Raw genomic sequence first — 20,818 nt, 5'->3', positions numbered from 1 at the left:
GATTACAAGACACACTATAAGCAATATGACGGGAAGAACACCCTTCCTCATGTAAAGCAACAATTTAGCACTCTTTCTTCATGGCATCTACTGCAACTCTTGCAGAGCGTGCTTATATAGCTGAAAGTAACAGCCGATGCAATCTGTAAGAAATACTGTCATATACTTACGTTATTTAGACGACAATTACAATTTTAAGGGGTGGAGCACTTTCTTTGAGCACCGGTGTATACTACACAACTATACGTACTCCAACACACTAGTTAAAATCTTTCCACAAACAAAATCAAACTTGGGTAAAGTGGATAAATTTCATTTGATTTCGACTGAGATGAAATACCCCTGCACTACTATACCATACTAAATAGGGAAAACAGAGCCAAATTCTGGGGTTTAAAGGTATACACAACAGTATGTTTATCAATGGAAGTTTTACTTCCACGTACTGCTTGGCTGTTCATTTAGACAACAAAATGCATTAATCACAATTCAGCCTACATTTGCTAACAGAGATCACATGCCAGCTGATCCATAATAAATTATTGGTGAGCTCTGAAACCTTGGCAATGTTTCAGTTATTTAAATGTATGGCAGATTTGCCCTTTCTGGTGATGCTATACAATTTAAAAATACATTAGCAACTTAAGCAGAACTGTGGATAATGGTATTTTTAATTTTTTTTTTATAAGCTGAATATATGGCAAAAGGTCAAACTCTTGGCCACTGGTCTTCAATGAGAACAAAGTCTCTATGTCATTGAAATTGAAGGCAGTGAGCTGTATGAATATGACTTCAAGGAAACTCTCAAACAGACCCTGTCCATACTTTCCAACAGGTTGCCTAGTTCTTCCTTGAATTTATTCAAATTCTTTTTTTATGTAAACCCCAAACACGAGAGGTATTAGAACCTATAGTACTTAGTACCGTGCTTGGGTTGGAGATTGAGAAGACGAAAGAAGATATTTGTTGACATTGGATTTGAACTTCTGTAGACTGTAATTTTCAGGAAATACGTATGAAGGAAGGTTGTTCCAGAAAACGGCAGTTGAATGAATAAACGAGGAAGATGAAAAGTTGATTCTGTGAGTTTGAAGTTGGACAGTAAATGGATGTTGGCTGGTGGCTGCACATGTTCGGACTGTTTTGAAAGAGAGAGCGGGAATTATAGAAGCCAATTCAGAAGAACAGTGCCCATGGAAGTATCTGTAGAAGAGGCATGCAGCAGAAACAGTACATCTATGAGAAAGCGAGTGGAGAGACTCTGTTAGAGATGAATCATTAATTAACCTAACTGCCCTCTTCTGAATGGAATAAAGAAGCCTGAGAGAGGTTTTGGAGGCACCATCCCAGATGTGGGAACAATATTCCATGGCAGGGCGGATTTGCGATTTGTACAGAGTGAACAGCTGTTTCGAAGAAAACTAACGCCAAGAGCGAAAGAGAAAAGCAAGTTTTTTAGATGCAGAGGAAGCAATATTTGTAATGTGTTTGTGCCAAGAGAGATTAGAAGTCAGGGTAATCCCCAAAAGAGATATATCATTTTGCCTAGAAATCAGAGTGTCACTAAAGATAGGAGCAGAAGAATCCTTTTTGCGAGATATAAGACAAGACTGAGTTTTAGAAGGGTTGAAATCGACTAAGTTGTCTTTGCCCCACTGGAGAATTACCTGAAGATCAACATTTAAAGAATTGGTAGCAGATTTTCGAGAAGTTGAAGCTGATTGAGCAGGGCAAGGTTTCTCAAAATGGAAAGTGGAATGCAATGTGCTATCATCAGCAAAACTATGGATAGGATTTCCAGTCAATGGAAGAAGGCCATTAATATACAAGAGGAAAAGAGTGGGTGAAAGAACTGAACCTTGGGGGACATCGGCACTAGTGGAGAAGTTAGAAGACAAAGAGCCATCTTATCATCACCTTCAGTGAGCGATCAGAGAAAAAAACGGGATAACCAATTACAAAAAACAGTTGGCAAACCATAAGATGGAAGCTTGTTTAGAAGACCTTTATGCCAAACACGACCGAAAGCCTTTGAGATGTCAAGAGTAACTACTTGTGTTTCACCGAAACTTTCCATTGAATTAGTCCATAAATGGGTAACATAAGCCAGAACATCACCAGTGGATCGACACTGACGGAATCCATACTGGTGATCATTGATCAGACGGAAAGTTTCTAGGTAGTTTAAGAGTTGGCGGTTAATTGATTTCTCCATTACTTTAGAAAGAGTAGAAGTAATTGCAATGGGACGATAATTGGATGGAAGGGATTTGTCACCCTTTTTAGGAACTGGCCGAATATGAGCAAATTTCCAAGCAGAAGGAAAAACACCTTTGGAATAAGAAAGTGAAAAAAGACGGCAAAGAATAGGAGTAAGTTCAGGAGCACAGGTTTTGAGAACAAGTGGAGAAATACCATCGGGACCTGGAGCTTTCTTAGCATCAAGATTTATCAAAACCCTTCTGACATCCTTTTGACGGAAGACCACAGGAGGCATTGAATGGAGCGTGTTGGGAATGGTGGGAGGTGTTTTACAAAGATCATTAATACATGAGTTGGAAGAAAAATGGGATGCTAGCAGGTCAGCTTTATCCTTGGCTGAAGTGACAACAGAACCATCTGGTTTGGACAGAGGTGGGAGCAGAGATGGGCAAAAGTTGCGGCCAATAGCTTTGGCAAGAGACCAGAATGCTCGGCTACCATTAGGGCAAGAAGCAAATTTTCTACTCTTAGCTTGATCAAACTCTAGTTTGGACTGATTAATAACTGCTTTACAATTGTTGCGAGCCTTGGTGTAGGCAGAAAATGAAACTGAAGAATTAGAAACAAGCCAATTACGATATGCAACATTCTTCTCTTGAATAGCCTTAGCACATTTATTGGAAAACGAAGGTTTAGATAAAGGACGAGATTTTAAAGTGGAGTGTGGGATAAAGGATTCCATTCCTGCAAGAATAATTTCACTGACACGATCTGAGCAAACGTTGACATCAGAAGTTTTGAAACAGTAATCCGACAAAGGAAAAGAAGTCTCGCAGGTCATTCCATTTTGCATTCTTGTAATGCCAAACAACACGAGGTTGGGAATAGCCATGAGATAAAGGTTCCATTGGAGAAGAGACAATCACCAAGCTGTGATCTGAAGTGCCTAAAGGACCTCTCACTTCGACCGTGTACTTAGAAGGGTTCTTTGTGAGAAAAAGATCAAGCATGTTGGCTGTACGATTAGGATTGTCCGGTATTCTTGTAGGTAAATGAACAACCTGTGCTAGATCATTAGTGATTGCAAAAGCCTCAGCATCTCGACCTGCTGGGTCGGTGTGACTATAAAACAGAAGCCAGCTGGAGCTGTGAACATTAAAATCACCAAGGAAAATTACCTCACTGTTAGGAAAGTTGCACTGGAGAAAGTCAAGTTGCAAAGAGAGGAAGTCAAAGAGCTCCAAGTAATTAGCGGAGTTGGGAGAACGGTAGAGACAACAGATGAATTTGACACAATGAGGTAGAGAGATTTTAAGCCAGAGAAGATCAAAGAGATGAGATTCCAAATTGCCAAGTCTCTGACAGGGAATATCAGAACAGACATATGCACAAGTACCACCTTTGAGGCGAAAGGAATCATACAGCGAATAATTTGCGCATCTGAGATGAGCAGTAGTTGAATCAACCGATAACTGAGATTCTGTCAGAAAAAGTACATGGGGTTTGGCAGACTGCAAGTGGAAATGGACATCGTTGAGATTAGAATTGAGACCACGTGCATTTGTGAAATGAATTAGGACGTGCTCGGGAGGTTTAGATCTTTTCGCAGATAAGCTTGCTCTATTAGTTTGACAATTCCTGGTGTATTCAATAGTAAGAAAAAGTTGTGTAATGGACTGTAAATAAGGTGTCATATTAGGTGGTAGAAACAAGTTGTGTTCTTTCATAAATAACTTTTGATCAGATAGGTTGTTAGGACAGATTTTCACTTATGAAAATCTGTTCATATAAAGTGACACTTACTGTGATCACTGGTTTATTCACCTTACTAAACAAAGTATTTGAGATTTGAGAGTTCAGTGTTGGCATTCGAGGTGAGCGGACGCACTTAGTCAGGGCTCCTCAGTTAAGTGGTTTACTTTTGGATAGTGCTTTTAAATATTTGATTTATTTAGATATTGTTGGATTATTTTGTTATAGGCTTTCCTGTAACAGTTTTACTTAATTTTATAATGGTAGTTACGAGATCTGCCGTAAACACGCCACTGGGCATCGGGACTCACACGGAAATAGCCGATGGCGATTTACAGGTGAGTAATGATTTAATCCGTTGTGGAACCTGTGGAATGTTTTCCCAAGGTTGACCTGGTGACTAATCCTTCCTCACCTGGGGATTCTTTTCTTTGTGATCGATGTAAGGAGTGCACTGATCTTAAATTACAATTTGGTGCACTGATGGAACAATTCGAGTCCCTGAAAAAACGGGTGCTTGCCCTTGAGAATAATGCATCTGTGAGCTCGTCAGGGACTCAAGACTCCAGCAATCTACCAAGTGATGCACACCCGATTTGAGCTTCAAAACAGAAAAACCAAGTGCAAACTACTCTGGTTAAAAAGGACATTGTTTTATTAGGAGAATCCACTGTCAGGGAAACTGGGAATATTTTTTGAAATAAGGATAGGTGGAGTAGAAGCAGGGTATGTCTGCCGGGAGCAACTATTGATGATGTCACCAACAGATTGTCAGATTTTAAAGGGGGTAAAGAGAATATTATTATTCATGTGGGGACTAATGATATTAAACATACACGATCTGACGATTTGTTGGGAGAATACAGGACCATGCTGAGGAAATGTCGCGAGCTAGGCCATAATGTCTATGTGTCTGCAATTCTGCCCAGACACAATAGGAGGGATTATATGTTAAGAGCCTTGTGGATTAACTCAAGACTTGAAGGAATCTGCAAGGCTTTAGGGGGGAAATTTCTATCAGCATGGCCCACACTTGTAGGTAGAAGGAATTTGTTTTGTAGAGACGGGATACACTTGAACAAAGGTGGTGCAAAAGTTTTTGCCAGTATTATTGAGGATACCTTAAAGGTTCAGGGAAACTTCTAGTTAGGGGGGATGTGGGTAATACTGACACGCATTTATCTGATAATACTGGTCAAAGTAACTCTTGCACATACCTTAAGAGTTCTTATCTGTTACCCCAACTGGATGTATTATCTAGATGCTCTGGGGGTAGAAACGTTTCACGTGACCGGGTAGCTAATATCAGGGAAGAGGGCCTAAAAAACTTCAAGGGGCGTGTTAGGGTTGTTAAATACACAAGAACAGTAAATCTTAATTGTTTATACAGTAACGTTAGAAGTGTCGTCAATAAAATGAGCGAATTCGAACTGTTGGTAACGCGGACATAATAGGGCTTACAGAGATGTGGTGCCACCCGGAAATTGGGGATGATGAGTTTAAGTACGGCTTGTATAATGTATTTAGGAAAGATAGGGTAGATAGAAGGGGTGGTGGGGTAATGCTTCTTATCAGAAGCAGCCTGATTGCGACGATAGCCTTCCCGGATTCAGACATTTCACATGCTAGTATAGAGTCTGTATGGTGTGAGATAGTTGGAAACAAAGGTATAATATGAGTAGGAGTAATCTACTGACCAGGTGATTGTGAAGATTATAACAAAAGCCTCTACATGCAAATGGAATGGGCAAGTAAGCATCAATGCCTTATTATGGGTGATTTCAATTTGCCTCTAATTGATTGGGGTAAATGGAAAGGAAACTCGACATGGGGAACAAAATTTTTAAATCAACTAGATGACTGTTATTTGTATCAACATGTCAGGGAAAGTACTAGAGAAAAGAATATCCTAGACCTCATCATCACACATGAATCAGATGACATAACAGGGCTGACAGTAGAGGAACCAGTAGCAGGAAGTGATCACGGAGTTCTACGGTGGATGATGACGAGAGAGGTAGCAGAAGTAAAAGGCAAAGGAATGGGTTTTAATTTCAGAAAAGGAAATTACGATGCCTTAAGGTACTACATGGCCTCTATTAACCGGGTAGATATCGTGCAGAAAATGAATACATTTGAACTCTGGTACGCTTTTAAAACAATCACAGATGCCTTGAATCCGTATATACCATTAAAAAAAATACTCTACGAGGAGGGTTCCAAGTTGGATGAATAGTGAAGTTGCCACATTACTTGAGCAGAAAAAGGTGGCATGGAAAGGTTACAGAGCAATAAAAAGTACTGAAGCCTATAACAGCTACAAGGTGATGTGTAATAGAGCCACAGAAAAGGTTCGACAGGCAAAGGCAGTTTATGAGAAATCACTAGCAAACAAAGCAAAGAGGGGGGGGGGGGAGATAAGGAATTCTTCACATATATAAATGCCAAGAAGAGCAGGACAAACCAGATCGGACCTTTACGTAAGGGAAAGGGGATAGTATTAAATACACCAGCTGCCGTTGCAGATGAACTGAACAGTTATTTTGCATCGATATTTACAAATGAAAAACCTTTTGTGGTAATGGGAAATTGTGGGAGCAAAGTTAAAAAACATGTAATTAATGATACTGAAATTTCGCAAGATTATTTAATGAAAAAACTTTCGAGCCTACAGACCAGTAAGGCTCCTGGAGCTGATGGAATATACCTTATAATCTTAAGGGAGGCGGCAAGCGAGTGCATTGAACCATTGAGGCTAATTATGCGAGGATCGCTAGACTCTGGAGAGATTCCCTTGGATTGGAAAAGTACAAATGTATGGGTGGCTCTAAAAGTGAAGTTGAAAATTATCGACCTGTCAGTCTGACTTCAGTAGTAGGGAAAATCATGGAGGCAATGATCAAGGGTGGAATTCGGGATCATTTGGATCGAATTGAAACTCTCAAGGGTACTCAGCATGGTTTTGTAAAGGGAAAATCATGTTTAACAAATCTGGTTCGCTATTTCGAAAGGGTCACTCACGAGCTGGATTTAGGGAATAATTTCAACATTGTTTATTTAGATTTCAGCAAAGCTTTTGACTCAGTCCCACATGAGCGGTTGCTTTATAAGCTGGAACAGGTTGGAATCGCTGGGAAAATCCTTAGATGGATAGAAGGATGGCTTCAGGGCAGGAGGCAGAGGGTTATGATAAATGGCTATTCCTCAGATTGGGTTGATGTAAGAAGTGGGGTTCCCCAAGGATCAGTATTAGGACCACTGTTCTTTTTAATTTTCATAAACGACATTGATGAAGGGATAGAGGGCGTGATGTCTAAATTTGCAGATGATGTTAAAATTGGTAGAGTAGTTAATGAACAGGTTGCAAGGAAGACCCATGGTGTCCTATCGATGATCTATCGAACTTTTTCAAGTAGAGATAGGGACGTGATAATCCCATTATATAAGGCTTATGTTAGACCACACTTGGAATACTGTGTTCAAGTATGGAGACTGCACCTAAAGAAAGACATCAAGCTTCTTGAAAGGGTGCAAAGATGGGTAATTCGCTAGATGAGATGGGCAAAAGGGCGTCCTTATGAAGAAAGACTTGGAATATGTGGGTTGCAGAGTTTGGAAACTAGACACCTTAAAGGAGATTTGATTGAGGTGTTTAAGGCGCTAAGAGGCATCAGTAAAATGAATGAGGACGAATTTTCAAGATTATAAATGATGCTAGAACTAGGGGACATAAATTCAAGTTACGGGGCGAAATGCTTAGATTGGACTGCAGGAAGTTTTATTTTAGCCAGCGAGTTATAAATTACTGGAATAAGTTGCCTTCATGGGTGGTAGAAGCCGACAGTTTGGGGAAATTCAAAGGTCATCTGCATAGTACTTTTGGGTAAGGGAAGCGCATAGGATGATAGGTTTAATTTCCTTTTTTTTATTTATTAATTATTATTATATTTTTTGTTTTTATCATTGTTTTGTTTGGATTTTTTTTTTTGGCTGGTGCAGCATAAGCCATAGGCTTTCTTGCACCATGCGGCCATTACTAATACTAATACAGTCAGTCCTCGTATAACACGTGTTTACACTACACGAATTCGATCATACACGATCTATAAATAGGGGAATGATATCTTATATAACACGAACCGAATTCGCTTATGTACAATTCGCCTTTGTGTTTACAAGAAATGGCAGTCGAACGCAGAATCACCCCAACCAAATGCAACACGATAGGAATGAAGAGAAGATTCTGAAAATGTATTTATGTTTTTCTTTATATCAGTGAAGGGGAAACACATTTCACCATAATAACGTAAAAACCAACACAAGTCCAGCTATCAGTATAATCACAAATGCAATTAGATCGAGTTTACTACCAGTTTATAACAGATTCCACTAGCAGAAACGCAACTGGAAATTGTTTTGTGGTAGTAACCCCTACAAATGTGCTTTAGTAAAATGTGAGGTGTTAATAGTGTATCTCTGCCTTTATGGTGTTGTTTATTCAGTTGCTACAGCTTTGTTTAGGTGTAACAAGCGTGCCTCCTCGTTTTGTAATTGTGCTTTATTTCCTAAATATGAGTAAAATACTTAAAACGTGTGAAAAGGAAGCGTCCTGGTGAAGACACTGCAGATTCAGAGAGAATCTGCAGTGTCTTCACCAGGAAAAGGAAAAGCAATATCGATAAACAGAGGCGGACTTTGTCAAAAATTCCTACCCGGGAAAATTTATAGTGGCCTCATACTATGGTTTATGGCCAAATTCGCACCGGGCCCCCGGCCCACCGGGGTTTCCCCAGTAAGGCTTATGGCCAGTCCGCCTCTGTCGATAGAGAAAAAATATGAAATTGTGAAACGCTTTGAGCGAAATGAAACACCATGTGATGTTGCACGTGCTACAGGCCTAAATGAGGCAACGCCGAGAATTACAAAGAATGCAGAGAAAATAAAAACTTTCATAGCAGGAACACTCAAAGTGTAATTAAAATCCATTAGATTAAGACACAAAGAATTGGAAGAGATGGAACGGCTGTGTCTTCACCGGGAAAAAGAAAAGCAATATCGATAAACAGAGGCGGACTGGGTCAAAAATTCCTACCCGGGAAAATTTATAGTGGCCTCATAGTTTATGGCCAAATTCACACCGGCCTCCGGGGTTTCCCCGGTAAGGCTTATGGCCAGTCCGCCTCTGTCGATAGAGAAAAAATATGAAATTGTGAAACGCTTTGAGCGAAATGAAACACCATGTGATATTGCACGTGCTATAGGCCTAAATGAGGCAACGCCGAGAATTACAAAGAATGCAGAGAAAATAAAAACTTTCATAGCAGGAACACTCAAAGTGTAATTAAAATCCATTAGATTAAGACACAAAGAATTGGAAGAGATGGAACGGCTGTTATCTGTTTGGATAGAAAATCAAACAAAAAACAAGTTTGCTTACGATAGAAGCAAAAGCATTAGCAATATTTTATTACGTAATAGTTGTAATAAAATACGTATTTTATTATGATTATTTATTGTGTTTGGTAACGTTCAGGTGAAAAATGTGTGTTCAATCTTGGGTGGTCGGCACCTAACCCTATTTTTCCCATAGGGCCTGTTGTTTATATTGCACGAGGGTTTCTAGGAACACAATTATCGTGTTATACGAGGACTGACTGTACTAATACTAATTTCATCTCAGTATTAAACATTCCATAGTTTCATGAAAATAGACCTCTTTTAGAAGTAAAAATATTATTCTACACATTCTTTATATACATATATATAAACACTATAATAAGTTTACCCCTAATACTTGCCTCTCTTGGAGTTTTGAAACCCAAACCAACATTCCTCACATAACGAAGCGTTTTCTTTGATTTTGTTTTTGTAAGTCCTGGCTTCCTGTTCAAGAAAACAGTAGGCTGTTTCTGAAAAGCTCTCTCTGTCTAGAAGAAAATAAGGAGAAAATAGCCTTTTTTAGTATAGCTTGCTAACACATCACTCAGATCTGCAGAAATAATGCGACTTAAAAATTGCATTTTTTCTAAAAAATGATGTTCTAGGTTAGCCTATAATTGTAGCCTATAGGAATAGTGACTAGCATTTATTGCTCTATCATCCATTATTAGTTTTACTCATAACACTTTTCTTGATAAATAAAAAAATACATATACTCATCTCGCAATTTATCGTTCTATAAAACTTAATAATCAAAATTTTTGAGTTGCACCTTTCTCGCAGATGAATGACATTAAAAATGTGTACACCTCAGGGGAGGAAATCTCACACATCCCAGTACACTACTAATCCAGGTTAATTTTTTTTTTTTTTTACGAAAACCACAAACACGAAAGGTATCAAAACCTATAGTACCTAATACCGTGCATGGGTTGAAGGAGACGTATGGGGGAAGGGGGACGCCAGAAAACTTTGCTCTAGAGACTAAACATGGGTTTCACCACTTCAAGCCTCCAATAAGCAAAGTGGTGGTATTTCACTGGTTGATGAAAGTCATCTACCACCTATATTTTTAAATAAACTGTTAAAAATTTAAAAATATATGCATCAGTTTAAATTAATTTCATTTGGCTGATATATGACAATAATATTAAAATAAATTACAAACCCCTCACTATGGCTCCTAAAGTTAATAAACCCCATACAGAGAAGAAAAGAAGAAAGACATTAAAACTTAGTGGCAAGCTTGATATAATCCAAACTACTACATTGGGGTCACCCGTAAAGTTAATTCATATACCAAGTGTATTGTGTCTATAAATTGCGTGTTCTCCGGTTGATCTGCCTGTTTTGCTGGATGAAAAAAAAAAATCCAATTTCTGGGGGTTAAAAACCTTGCCATCTAAGGCGGCCACAGAATGAAAAATAAAAGCCCATTAAAGCTCCTTGTGTCATTGACGGGATTTGAACCCACGCCCTCTCCACCTGGTGTGGGGAGTACGGCGGCGATACCACTACGCTACACCTCAAACTAAACTTGATATAATAAAGAAAATAGGACAGGGCATAAGCAGAAGTGTATTAATAAAATCGAATTCTTAATCTCTCTCTATTTGTTATCTAGCCTCATTATTTCTGCATTGAACATATTAAAAATAAAACTTTCTAGATGGCAGAAAAATCAAAATAACAGCACCTTGAATCCCCGAAGGTGCAGTTATTCTGAAAGCCTACTGTATTATGATGCAGGTCTTTTCTGTTTTTAAAACAATTTATATCAATTACAAGAGGCTCATTATTTGGCATTTAATGAATGCCATACATTTTTGATATTGGTTGGAATGCACAAACATCCTTATATAGCAATATCAATTCTTTCAACTATCCATCCTGAAGGATGATTGGCTGGATAAATAAAAGGACAATATATTTGCACTTGTGGAAGCCCATAATTCAGCTCACTGCATACTGTATTTTTCTGAAAGCTGCAAGAAAAATTCCCAAAATGGAATGGAAGTTTGAATCGAAGAGAAGAATGAGTGAAAAAACAGAGCACAAGAAGTTTTAATCGGTAAGAAATGGGGTAAATTATGTAAATCATAATTAATGAAAACTATTTCAATTTAAAAAAAAAAGCCCAAAATCAATTTAAAAAAAAAAAAAAAAAAACCACAGTTAATAGTTGCCATGCCAGTACCCCTGCCTGCAACATATAAGCAGCAAAACATTTAAAAATAACTAGACGCACAAGGCATAATACATAAGAGTAAGAGTTTAATATCTATATAATATCAGTGTGGATACACCGTACATAACTCTTAAGAAACTACAATGGTAGTGTGGGAGGCATCATTTGCTCTGTATCTCATATTGTGCTCTTCCTTCACGAGTTGCCATGGTATTGCACTACCTCGAATAAGTAACGCTTCACTAATAGAGAAGACTATCGTTACTTATTCTCAGTGAGTACCCCACCCAGACGGCTCCGTTTCAAAGCTGTTAGCCTATCATCGGTGGATGGGCAGGTACCCTGGTATTGCAGACATGACAACCCAATTGTGAAGATAATCACACAATATTTATATTGTGTGATTATCTTAATATTTAAAAATAACTTTTAAATATTAATATTTAAAAATAACTTTTTATTTTAAAAATAAAAATAAGTTATTTTTATATATTATCATATAAGCCTTTTGGCATCTCTCATATTGTGTGATTATCTTCACAAATGGGTTGTCATGTCTGCAATAGCAGGGTACCTGCCCATCCACCGATGATAGGCTAACAGCTTTGAAACGGAGTTGTCTGGGTGGTGGTACTCAACGAGAATAAGTAACAATAGTCTTCTCTATTAGTGAAGCGTTACTTATTCGAGGTAGTGCAATACCATGGAAACTCGTTGTGAAGGAAGAGCACAATATGAGACACAAAGCAAATGATGCCTCCCAGACTACTATTGTAGTTTCTTAAGAATTATCTACGGTGTACCCACACTGATATTATATAGATATTGAAGCAGAACATACAAAAGATGGCACTTTCAGACCCCCCCCCCTCCTAAATGGGATTTGTCAGACTGTTAGCACCATTCTGACATATTCAGGGTGTTTAGCTGACATTATACATTGAACAATATGAGGGTATGGCATGTCTACTACATGTAATTGGTACAATGCATGTAGTAGACATGCCAAAAGAAAATGTATAGTCACCATAGTTGGAAAATGTTAGAAAAAAGTGATTTACTATATAAAAAATAATATATTAAATGTTGTAATACTATATTTTACAGCATTACTGTACGTAACAGAAAATTATTGGAATTTTGTTGTGTTGGTAACAGTGAAAACTGACTGAAGCTTATTCAGGTTGACAAGTTCTTGAGTATACCAGCAGATTACTTCCTACTAATGTCTGACACACTCGGCAGGCTGATAGAAGACAATGATTAAGAAAATCCTGGCTACATGGCCTTTGCTTTACTATGAAAATATCCGAATCACTAGTAAATACCAGACAATCAGCTATGTCACCACATTCATTTCAGATGACAAGACTGGTCCAATGGATACTGTCCATTAAAAGCAAGGATTTACTGCAATTCAAACACCAGTACAATCCTCAATTAACTTATACAGTAATCTACTGATTTCCCATAGATGGTATGACAAGAGAATGTTCCAAAAAAAAAAAAAAATTCTTTCCAAAAGTGCATGACAACTAAGATAAACAAAGTGTGAAGTTTCAAAAAGTATGAATTTTGGTATTCCTCAAAGTATGGCATTTTCCCCAAATCTGCACAACTAATTACTTTTTTTTTAAAAATATTTTTCTCTTTATTGGAAAAGTATACTTGTAAAAAAAAAAAAAAAAAAATCTGGGCTCCATATTGGGATAAAAAGGACAGTACTGAAAGTGGGTGTGCAAACTACGGGGCGATTTTTAAATAAAATTAGTTATTGTGTGTACATAAAAGATAAAAAACTGGTTGTTAAAATTACTTTTTTAATACTGTAGGTGTAGAGACCTTACTACTAAGTCTGAGTTATGAATGACCCCATATCTATTGCCACTCTTTAATTTTTAGGGTGGCTTTCTTACTTATTTTGCTTGTGGGTAATACATCTTAATTTGGAAACACAGAAAGCAGTTGACTAGTGTGACTTCTCGGCACGCATTAATACTTCTCAGTACTACAACTGCTAAACCATAATCCCTTCAGCTCTTAATTCGTGCTTCCTACAGCAAAAATTTCTGAAATTGCCCGAAGGCCAGAGGTGCAAATATGCAGTAAATAGAAAGTCTGTTGCACTCATGCTTTATCCTGCTTCCTAATTCGATGCTTTCACATCGATGTGTTTTTCATTCTCCTGCTACTTTTTATATCATCGTTGTTTTTAAGAAAAATATATATTTTACCATGGACAATTGGGTAACCAGAACAAAACAGTTGAGGAGTGATGACAATGTCGCTACAGATATTAGTGTAATATACTACAATAATGTCGCTACAGATATACATTTCTTACTCTTTCACCTCAGAAGCTGAAAGAGTATGAAATGTATCATGTGAAAATTTGGACACTAACGTTATTTCAAGTGTAGTGCGACCACCAATTTCTAGTAGAGTCATCATATTCCAAATCAAAAAGAATTAATGAAATCTATCACGAAGAAACATACGGCAGTTCCTTGTAAAGCTTTAAGAGCATCATTGGAAGTTTCATATTTAAGGGAAAAAAAAATTTAAATCACATACTGTTGCTAAACCTTGCTCTGCCTGCTGCAATAAAAATTATTTCAATTATGCACGGAGAAAAGTACAACGATTTAAATACCATTCCTCCATCCAGTGACAGTCTTGGAGCATATTACAATTATTGTGAACATAAAATTCAGTTTATTAAATTGATTGAGAGAAAGTCCAATTTTTGCAATACAGTTAAATGAATTCACAGATATTTAAAACCTTGCTCAACTTATTATATGTGAGATACTGCTGTGAGAAGATATTTTGGAGAATTTTCTATTTTGCAAAGCTTTGGAAGGAAGATTTTTGACGTTATATTTTCTTTCAAACAAATAATCTAACATGAACCAACTGCTTTGCAATTTGTACTGATAGTATGGCTGCATTAACAGGATAAAATAAAGGTTTAAAAGGTAAAGTAAAGGAAATTGCTCCAAATATAGTTTTGAATTATACATTATACAGTATGCAGCATTAGTAGCAAAGGAAATGCAAACTGATTTGCACAAAGTTTTGAAAGATGCGATAAGTGTGATCAACTTTTTAATAAAGTAAAAGCCTAAACAAGCAGACTTCTCACAATGCTTCTTTTATATACGAAAGTGAGGTGGTTGTCCAGTGGTAAAGCGTTATGACATCTTTTTGATCTCAAACATGAAGTTTTATTATTTTTATTGGATAAAAATGAGAACCTTGCTCAATTGTTTACAAATCAAAAATGGCTTGGACAACTTAGTTCCCTTGCTGTTACATTGAAAAACCCAATGATTTAAATTTAAGTCTCCAAGGACAGGGAACAAATATACAGTCGATTCCGGTTATTTGGGACACATCGGGAATAGTGCACTTGACCCAATTATTCGAAGTTTCACGTAAATAGTTAAAAATACAATGGATCCCCGCTTTACAATTGGTTCACTATACAATCAAATCACGCTACGACAGACTCACTATAGCGAAGTACTGTTCACTATACGCCAGTCATTGTGATCACGTTTGTGAATTCAATTTTAATTCTATTAAACAGCGATTCTAATTAGCGAAAATAGGAGGAATATCATCCACAGGCTATAAAAGTATAGATATATTAAGCACAAATTTACCCTTCATTACCTTACCAATTAAAAAATTAAATGATACGTGAAAATCGGAATAATTAATACGTACTGTAATATGTACATACTAACTAGTTGACATTTCTGTTCACTGACATTTGTGGGTAGGGGTTAAAATTTAAAACAGTAAAAAGATAAGCAATCAATAACAAAGAACACAGCACACAAACTGCAAGTAACACGATAAGCGCAAGTGAGAACGGAGTAACAAGTTACGAAGCTTTAAAAATAGGAATGAAGAGAAGATTCTGAAAATTAATTTTTTTATATGACTGGAGATTCCATGGAAGTGTAAACACATTTCACCATTATAATGCACAGAATCCCAGGTGTCAGTATTATCGCAAATTCAATAAGATCGAGTTTACTATCCATTTATGATAGATTGCACTAACAGAAAAGCTCAATAAACAGGTGACTGCTAACTATTTTTATTGTTTTATGGTTGTGACCTCCAGAAATCCGACCGAACCATGTGGTACGGTCGAAGACAATCGTAAGGTAATCTCCAGTGCTGCCGTCTCCTGCCCGATTAAACGGCATGTTGTCCCAACTAAGCAAAGCAAACCCTGGCCATTTTCTCTATTGGGTTCTGTTTTTTCAGATTTGCCCCAAATAACCGGAATCCACTGTATTAATACTCAGTGATGAAATTGAAACTTAGGGATGCTTAATCTTTAGAAAACTGAATTTGAGCGTAATAATATTGACATTTTACAATTTAGGGATATCATTGCCACCCACCTAACAATGCTAATAAACAATTTAATGTATCTCCAGAAAAAAACTTTTACTGGATTCGTTATCCCTATGCTTTTGAAATTTTTTCATGCCCCGAAATTACCATTCAGCAAAAGGAAGATCTTATCTACCTGTCGTCTGACAAAGCAATAAGTACTTCTTTCAAGGCAACAACTTGTGAAAAATTTTGGCTTTCTCTCTTTGCGATGAGTATCCAGGAAAATGGAGATACAAACATTGCTACCTTTCGGGTCTACATATTTATGCGAGCTTTATTTCTCAAAATTAACAGCTATAAAAACAAAAAAGCGCTCCAGACTTGATCCAGAGGATGACACAAGATTAGTAATATCAAACATTGCACCAAATATTATCGGTTATCCAGGCTCATCCTTCTTATTAATTGTTCATTTTTATTGTTTTGTAATCTTAATTGAAGAATAAGAATTTGATTTGTTGTTTTTGCTGTATTCAATTAAAATATTAAACTATTATTTTAATGTGTAAATTAAAATGTAAACAATTTTTTCATTCCTTACCCAGTACTTGAATTAAAATTTCTACTGCATAATTTATAAAATGCCATTTTTCTTCTCTAAAAATCTGGTCATCCTACCTCGGGGTCGCGAGTGAAATAAGTTTGCGCCCACTGCCCTAAGGTACTGTCATTTTAAACCCTAAAGGATAGGGCTCCATATTGGAGGGAAAAAAATAGCCTCACCATCCTTTTGTTAATTTTCTAAGTTTGGGTGCTCTCAGATCTTGCCTAGATCACAAAATGAGGGAAATAATTTTTTGTATAACAAGACTGTAATTGTGTTTTTGATCTTATTATCCAACAGTGCCAGAATTTAAAAATTATTGCTGCTTTTTCCACAAAAACCCGATTGTGAATTCTGTATATACCAAATGCCTGGATCCATGTTTTTTTGACATGCCCACTAGAAGGTGGTTTGTTGCTGCTTATATATGCAAGGGCCTTTCTATGTGCCTTGGGGCACTGCTTTTTAGTAAATGGAAAGAACTTCATCTGTGAAGAATCATCACTCCAAATAACACTGGCATTATTAATTATGAACCTAACAATACATGCATTTGAATGAGATCCACATCACTTGAATAGAATTCCATTTCAGTATAGATGACATATTACAAGCTGATTCAACGTCATCAGCTTCAACAAACTGTCAATCGCCATTCCTTTTGTGGATCCATTATAACAACCCTTTAGGGTAAAATTTTATAGGGAAACACTTTTTACACAAAATTTTATCAGTAGACACACACTAGGGATAATGTTTTGTTTTCACAAACCAAAGAATTAAAATTCAGCAAGCATAATCATCACAAAAGTTTACCTCGGAAAATACCAAGATAAAATAAATAAATAATTGGAAAATATACAAAATAACCTCAACATAAGCAAAGAAAAAATGCTAAACACTATTAGCCAATGATTCAGTCAGTGTGCCACTATCAAACAGTTGCTCATTTCATGTGCTTTCTTTTTACAGTGTGGTCATGACCGCAACTGAATGGATGAATATATTTGCATTAAGGCACAAAAACTGCAGTTCAGTTTTAACAGGTCCTCTACCAGAATTCACATTCTTGCAGAGACGTGTTAAGCTTTTAAAACTTTTTTTTCCTTCTTCTTTCATGGTACACCATACAGGAGAATCTTGAAGTTTGTGGCTTTGCTTATTCATCATCATAATTTTTGAAATTTGTCCTGAATTATGGGTAGCTGCTTTGAAGATTCAAAGTTTGCATTTTGTGATCATAATTTGCCCATAATGGTTCAATAAATATTAAGCAAAATATTAGCATGAAACTATTAGTCTCTTCCATTTCCAACTATAAAATCATTATAGTGCATAAAAATTTATCATCACACAGGTATTTCTCATTTAGAATTCTGCAGAGTATCCCCATTGCATACAATTCCAATTAAACAATAATGTATCACTTCTACTCAAGTAAGACTATGTATAATTTAGGTAGGTAAGTGAATAGCCACTAATATTGCACCAACAATTAATGCAACAGATGTTTTACTGAGGGAGTCTGTCAGACCAAGTCCCACCAGAAAATGTTTTGTTGAAAGCAAAAATTGTGGTAAAACTTTGGAACAGGGCCCCCCTTCCAAAATTACATGCCTAACCCACTACAGTTAGTGTTAGTTAGGGTGTTCCACCCCCTCACCGCTGTTTTAAAACCAGGAACTCGTTTTCCTATTTTAAAACAGCAGGGGGGGATAAGCACCACAAGACTGAGGCAGCCTGGAGGAGGGGATCCTATTCTAAAGGTCAGCCAGAAACAGAATCTCATGAGTATCCTGTAACCATCCATCTGGCTAGCATGTAGTATATACAATGAAAGTAACATATTTGAAGAATGCAATTACATTTATATAACTGAAATGGTACAATAAAAAATAAAATACCAGAGGGAACCACGACTACCAGGAAAGCATATAATTTTCCAATAAACAAAACTCAGAAAGTTAGGAGGAAATTCTTTTCTGCAGAAAAGATCACAAAACACACTTATGGAAATAAAAAAACAAATAATACTGAACTTAGTTTCCATTCTGCATCCATCCATAAATTTTCAATAATATGTACATGCATTTCCTCATTTTCCAGATAAATAAAGTCAAGAGTGCTAATTCACAATGCTTTCATCCAGTTTCATGACAACTATCAGAAGCTTTCATAAGAAAACATTTCCTATTACTCACTCCTCCAATTATCCAGTACAAAAAGAATATATAAAGAAGATATTTCATTGTGTATGCTGACAGTTGGTTAAGCAGTTACTACTGAAGATCACAGAATACAGTTTCTATATTATTTAAAATGCTAGAAAATTATCCAAAATTTCCTATTGAGTGAATGGGCAACTCAATCCACATGTGGATGTCTTCCCAGTGGCAGTCTGTCTACCTGGGAAAGGGAGTTAGGCTCAGAACAGAGTAATTGAGCGTAGGTAGAAAACTTTCGGCTAAAATGGGATTCATGCAAGCCATATTCCAAAATCGGCCTTGGATGAACCTCAAATCGGTTGGGCACAACCACATCAGTGATTTCTCAAATCACTTTTGCGCGTCAAGTTGTAACCTACCTGTAATATAATTGGCAAATACAATGATTAAGTATGCTGTAAAGATTTAGAATCCAATCATTCATTAAGCATACTTCACCAGTATGCTTAATGAATGATTAAGTATCATTCATTCGAAAACTATAATAAACAATACTGTATTAGTGGCTTATTTTCTTACAGCTTGATCAGCAAAAATGAGCCGGATAAAGATAAAAAAAAAAAAAAAAATCGGCAAGGCTTAAATTGGAGAGCCAAATAAAAGTTTTAAAAGTTTAAGAAAATATGCAAAATAAAATTAAACACATAGTACTTATATCATCAGGTAAGAAAGTGATACGAAACCGCCATGACACCAGACAACATAATCAACACATGTACACAATAATCCAATCGATCTGCTGTTGTTGCTTACTCAATGATGCCTTTGCTCTTTTCAAATGCGAATTTTTATCTTTTTTCATGGATTTCATTCTTATATCGTGCAAAAAGCGATATTATTAAGATTTCTAATAAAAGTTTCCATTATGGCATAATAGCAACTGCAAAGACCGTACTATTTCATTGCGAGGAAGACGTTATCACATTCTATTCATTATGTTAGCCCACTCTTAAAATGTACATTATTAGACAACTTCTTACACAAGCAAAAGCATAATCCAAATGTTAAAAATAATGAAAAATTAACAAACCTGTTCCGCCATCTCAGCACGGATATGAAAAGAACTTAATGCTACCCAACAATGTCAATAGAGGGCATTTCCTTCGTTAAAGTCGTAAAATTAAACAAAAGAATTAACAAACATTTTTCTTTAATAATAGCCAGCTTTTAGCCCACATATATCTTTCTTTCCTTTTTATTATATATATATATATATATATATATATTTTTTTTTTTTTTTTTTTCTATTTGTACTTAAAAGGGAATGGGTTTAGTACGAAAGTGAACATCAAAAAATCATAGTGACGAGAACTACTACGTGAGAGAGGTTATACAGGGTGTTTCAGTTAAACGTTTCAGAACTTCTAAGAGGGATAGGGTACATCCTGACAACTCGAAATCATATAGCAATGTGGGGTCGGAAATGCTTTCCTGAAGCGGTGTTGTACACAGTAGCACCATAAAGAAAAGAGACCGTAAGTGAGAAATCGTTTTAATAATACATGAAAAGAAGCAAAAGGATTAAAGTAAGTGTTCGAAGTTTCTTCCACGGGCTACAATGCACGCCTCACATCTCCGACGCATGGACATCCGAACATTCTGGAATACTCCAGGCGAATTTCGAATTTCTTGAACAAGAACGCCAAGTTAGTAGGATGGATGATTACACGAACGCAGAGTTAGCCGATATGCATTTGGCGTACGGGGCTGCAAATTGTAGTGGGCCAGCCGCACAGCGTTTGTACGCGGAACGATATCCGACGAGGCGTATTCCCAATCATAATTTCTTTGCAAGACTGCACCAGAGGTTAGCTGAGAGAGGTTCATTTGAAAGAGCTGACAGGGACAGGGTAAGAACAGCACGGACTCCAGCCGTCGAACAGAATGTGCTGCAGCATGTACAGGGGAATCCAAGAACGAGTACACGAAGTCTAGCAAACGCAGTCGGGGTTTCCCATTGCAGCGTCTGGAGGATTCTCCGAGAACAAGACATGCATCCGTTTCACATGCAGCGTGTCCAGACACAGCAACCGGAGGATTATGCACCTC

The 20,818-nt window shown here is 36.9% G+C and overlaps 1 protein-coding gene across 1 annotated transcript in view; it reads right to left on the bottom strand.

Annotated features, from left to right (window-relative positions):
- Nucleotides 1–19,865, bottom strand: part of RpS11 (ribosomal protein S11) — a 36,825-nt gene extending 16,960 nt beyond the window's left edge. The window contains 2 exon segments of the mRNA XM_090373780.1: nucleotides 9,753–9,881; nucleotides 19,800–19,865. Of these exon segments, the coding sequence (XP_090229906.1) occupies nucleotides 9,753–9,881; nucleotides 19,800–19,811 (141 nt within the window). The 5' untranslated portion in view covers nucleotides 19,812–19,865.
- Between the last annotated feature and the right edge of the window lie 953 nt (nucleotides 19,866–20,818).

The sequence above is a fragment of the Mastigoproctus giganteus genome, chromosome 5, assembly GCF_048544385.1.
Source record: "Mastigoproctus giganteus isolate SK-2022 chromosome 5, ASM4854438v1, whole genome shotgun sequence".
Classification (NCBI taxonomy): domain Eukaryota; kingdom Metazoa; phylum Arthropoda; class Arachnida; order Uropygi; family Thelyphonidae; genus Mastigoproctus; species Mastigoproctus giganteus.
This window is presented reverse-complemented; position numbering and strand designations above follow the sequence as displayed.